This window comes from Bactrocera tryoni, chromosome 4 (genome assembly GCF_016617805.1).
Source record: "Bactrocera tryoni isolate S06 chromosome 4, CSIRO_BtryS06_freeze2, whole genome shotgun sequence".
Lineage (NCBI taxonomy): Eukaryota > Metazoa > Arthropoda > Insecta > Diptera > Tephritidae > Bactrocera > Bactrocera tryoni.
Genome location: NC_052502.1, coordinates 74,171,775 through 74,176,740, shown reverse-complemented (window position 1 = coordinate 74,176,740; position 4,966 = coordinate 74,171,775). Strand labels below are relative to the sequence as shown.

General features: G+C 36.1%; 1 protein-coding gene across 1 annotated transcript; it reads right to left on the bottom strand.

Moving 5' to 3' along the window:
• Positions 1-835: 835 nt before the first annotated feature.
• On the bottom strand, positions 836-4,750 carry LOC120776019 (mucin-19-like). Its single transcript, XM_040106463.1, has 3 exons — positions 4,638-4,750; positions 1,712-3,595; positions 836-1,182 (listed from the first exon to the last, which is right to left on the bottom strand). The coding sequence occupies exons 1-3, from the start codon at positions 4,684-4,686 to the stop codon at positions 968-970; spliced, it is 2,148 nt and encodes a 715-aa protein (XP_039962397.1). The 5' UTR covers positions 4,687-4,750; the 3' UTR covers positions 836-967.
• Between the last annotated feature and the right edge of the window lie 216 nt (positions 4,751-4,966).

Genomic DNA, 4,966 nt, shown 5'->3' with positions numbered 1-4,966 from the left:
GACTTGTAGGTATTCCATTAGTCGCCTAAAAGGCAGGAGAAGATTTACCGAAAATCTTAGATGAAAAGATTTTGCAGTATTGTTGCGACGACGTCTAACGATCTGAAACTGGAATTTGGAAAAATGTTTACGTATATGTATCACTACAGTACACCCTTTCGTTCTTTTTATATATTTATCTTATTTTCCTTCCCATTTAATTTTTTTCTTATTACTGTCCGCTAACCGCCTATCATCAAAATTCATTAGCGTAAAATTGTCGCAATAACAGCCAGCGCACTTGAGAAGCATAATTGCGTTGCATAAGTATGCTCAAGAGTCTCCAAACACCCTAGCAATCACGTTGGTTGACATTAAGATGTTATGATACTGTTATTTTTTCGACAAACTTTCGCGGGTTGCACATTGTTGCTATACATTTCTGCCTTTTTCATTATTTTCGGTGATTCCTCTATATTTGGTATTCTTAGGCTTCTTTCGTCTCACTTAACGCTTATTGCTTATCGCTGTTTCAGATATTCGCTGTTGCTTTACCTTTTCATTTGTCAACTTTGCACCTAGTGACCTTAAAAATTTTTACCTTTTACTTTACTTTATTTACCTTTATATTTGTTTATTTTTGTATCTATTAACGGAAAGTATCATGTTTCAAATGAAAACACTTCCTTCCCGTTATTATTGCTTGCCAGCCGTAGTCAGAAAGTGCTAAATATTTATGAGTGCAACCCTGTCATTAGCGCTTTTATTATAAATCAGATAACCTATATCTGTAATGATAAGTGACATGGCAAAAGTAGCGCGTACATCCAGGAGAAAATGAAAACAAAGTGTCAAATAAGTTTTCGTGCTAATTTAATTGCAACGAAAAGGCTAAAAATATCGGATATATTTCGGTTATACCGCTTAAATTGATAAAGATATATTGTTTGCAATAAACTGAAGAAAAGGCTGAATAGCCATTGAGAACTCAACTGAGCAACCAAGCGCTTACAATTGTTAAGATAACACTCGGTATGGAAAATTTCAAATCATTGCTGCTGCTTCGACTATTACATTTGCCCTCCAAGCACACTTGGCAATCCTGCAACGCGTCCTCACCATATTTTGTTCCTAGCAGCTCGCAGGCGGTCCGTTCTGCAGGCACTGCAATGCAGCCTTTGTTGATTTGCACTTTATTTTCGCCTGAAAAATTAAAAAGAACATAAAGTAGTGTGTAAAATATAATGAAAAGACGCTTTCCCAGATAAAAGTGGTGAACGACATATCAACGTGGCAGTACTAAGTTGAAACTAGTGACTGATATCTGTGTGATGGACGAATTCCGGATCCAAATGAATGCATTGATAAAGATACACTAACGAAAAGATAGTGGAATTTAAGTTCTAAGTTCGAAACTTCAGATTTCACAAAAGAGCTAGTGGGTTTCTGCCTTTTCTCTGATAGAGCAAAGGCAGATCGAAGTCATGTAGTCTATCAAACAGGCCACAATTTCAAAAACTTCGTACTGATGTACGAATTACGTAAATAACGGTTAACGTTTTGCAAAATTCAGAAGAGCAATATTTGATAAAAATAAATTCAGATATCAATACATCTAGTTCATAACTTCGAAATCGTCTTACAATACCCCACAAATTGTTGAAAAGATAACTTCAAAATATAAACAAAGCATTACTGCCCCAATTAGAGTTCATCCATCGACTAATCTTACCTTTAACGCGTACGGTGTAACATTTATAGGTTATGTTTACTTGCTTCAGTCCCGCTACATGCCTTAGTTTACTATATTTGTTGAGTAAAAAGTCTGTAGAAGTTTGTTTAACTAGGAATGGCTTGGACAACTGGATGCCATTGATTGTTGTTTCCTGAGTAGCACCAAGCTTTCCGCGATAAGTCTTCGAGCGTTTGCGGAACTCTTCGTCAGAATCGGCATAATTGTTACCATCATCTTCGTCTGAGTATTCCTCGGAAATAATAGCCTCGTTCGGCGCATTATTTACAGTTGATGTAGCATTGGCATTTGTCGATGTTGTTGTCGCATTTGTTTGAGACTCTGAAGTACCATTAAGTTCAATCGCATCGCTTGTTTCATTGCCTGTTATAGTGGCCGTCAAATTTGTCAAAAGCGTAGCTGTGGTAATATTTTGCAGTGTACCGTTAAGATTTTCAGCCAGTTCCATTATTTCAGGAATCGTCAAATTGTCTTGCTCTAATATGGAAGTAGAATTCATGAAGTCACTTCCCAATGTCGAATTTCCTGTTGTCGTTAGGTTCCCAGAATCCACTGCTGAAGAAATTTCTTGTGCTGATCCATTTATTCCTATGGTACTTTCCAATATTTGCGTCTCAGTGGTTATATTTCCCGAACTTACAGCTGTTGTATTAACTTCTGTGGTACCATTAAAAGCTACGGAACTGGTCATGGATTCTGTAGTTGTTACATTGCCAGAAGTTAGGGCTGTTGTTCCGTTAAGTCCCACAGAACTCGCGGTTCCATTTTGCAATAACGATGTCCCGGCAGTAAGACCTGCTGTACCGTTAATCTCCATTGAATTCGAGGTTCCGTTTTCTAATACGGTTATTGTATTGTTTTGTATTGTACCATTCAGCCCCAAAGAACTCGTGGTCTCATTTGCCAATATTGGCGTAGTTGTAATTGTTCCGTTTCCAGAATTGGCCTCATTTTCCAATATTAAAATCTCTGTTGACGTTACGTTGTCAGAACTGAGTTTCGTATTATTGACTGTTGTTGTATCACCTCCAAAATTTAGGTCAGTTGTGTTAATTTGTATTGTTGCATTAAGTTCTTCCGAGATCAAGTTTTCTGTACCATTGAGTTCCAAAACCTCAGTAGCCATGCTGGTAGAATTTACGTTTACCGAAGTATTTAGAGGACCTACATCAGTAGTCTCGACTGCAAGGGTGATGTTTTCAAAACTTTCACTCCCGGGTGCTGCTGCCGAGGTAGCATTGGGAGTTGTGACAAATGTAGTTGAGTTCAAGAAAGTTTCGTTTGCAGTTGCATTCAGTCCGAGCATATCAGTAGTATTCGTGAAAGTATTTTCTTGTAAAGTGGTAGTCAAATTAACCGGTTCTGCTAATTCGCTTTCGTCGTCCGTTGTCTTGGAGGTCTCATTGGTTGTAATCGCAGTGGCGTTGGCTACCAAAGTTTCCTTTTCTCCACTAGTTCTGTTCGTTGTTTCTCTGTCAGGCTCGTTGTAGATTGGCGACTCTGCGCTCTCCCGTTCCCACTCCATATCCTCATAAGATTCCATGGAGTCAATAGCATTCGGAATACTAACTGTAGTTAAGTTTTCTTGAACTGCAATAATCGTGGACGTCACATTCTCAAAATTGGCTGAGGTGACTGCAGTCGTCGTTGAGGTCAGGTTCTCAAAGTTGGCTGAAGTGGTATTTTCGTTTATTATTGTTGTGGTTGTCATCTGTGTTGAGCTGATGAGCGCAGCGGTCTCTGCTGTTGTCTGAACTATTGGGTCTATTAATTGTAACTCCCCAAGAAGTGCACAGGACACCAATTCGCCTTCATTTTCCTCGCAATCTTCACATACGTAGCACTGAATGTAGTCAGCATTGGCTGTAAGGAAGGTATGAGATTTTAGAGGAGTTAACTAAGATAGTAAGGGTTTACTGTATAAAGTAAAGTTACTCTAAGTATTTTACTCTTCGATCTTTGGTTTGGGATACTAATAGAACAAGAAGTGTTCTTAGCTAGGATTTGTTTAAAGTGCTTTCTTTCTTTGTCAGTTAAAGAGTCATCTGTTTATGACAATATTCCTGAGAGATCTAGAACTTTTTTAATTTTGATGTCAATTGTCGTTTCTTTCGTTAGCTTATTAACCTTTTATACCTTTGGAAGAGTTCGCAAGTTTAATAGTAAATGCTCAAGATATTTGAAATACCTTAATTATGGTTGATATCAGAGATTTTTTATGAAATTTTTGGAAATACCGTTTTCGTGGAGGGGCTTGAAAAAGGGAACTTAGGAGACATGGATACTTCGGTGAAAAGCTGCGAGTTTTGAGTTGATATGACTGGTTCATACGGCAAGATGTGATAGATCTTAACCTGATATATTTATCGTATGTAAGAGTAAGAAGGTGCTGATCTAATGGCTTGACTACGGTTAAGCAACTCGAAAAGACCCCACTTGATAAGACTGCCTTGGGAGTCTGTGGATTTTTCTGCTTCGGAGAAAAGTGCGGTATTTATGTCGAAAATAATCATCTAGGAATTAATTGTTTGTCGGAGTCTGAGCAAAGAAACAAAGAAAGAATAAATGGAAAGAGTTGAAATTGCTTCTAAACTGGTTCCAATGTCGCATTAGAGCCTTTGTTCGGACTGTCATTCGTTTTTTACAATATTTTGTTCGCATTAATTTGCCTAATTGAAAATAATTTTGTTTATACCCTCTTTATTGCCTTGACTAAGGCAATTTATTTAATGAGTGTAAAGAATTTCTTCTCTTGTACTTCACCACAATCTCTTATCTTTTGCAAAGATAACTGTTATCAATGGTGAACGAAAATATCTTGTATTTTTTCAAAGATCTCATTCAAATATCGATTGCCAATAAAAAAATTCAGTTTTCCAGTATGTTGGTATATTTTTTGACTCACCTTTCTTCAAGAAAATTAGTAGAACGACAAAATATGTATGAAATTTCATTTTAATGCTTCATGCGGTTTGCAAAGTGTTGCACAACAATTAATTTTTTTTTAGTTTGAACACGTTGCACAGACTTTTTTAATATATTTATATATTTTATAGTTCTTTATTATATAGTTATTAAGAATTTAATGTTTCATTAAATCAAAATCTATTGAAAACGTTTTATTTTTTTTATTAAAATGTAGCATTTTATTGATAGTTCAATTATTTATAATTTCAACTTTTTTTTATATTTTTTTATAAATATTTTCTTAATACATTTTTTGGTAAAATATTT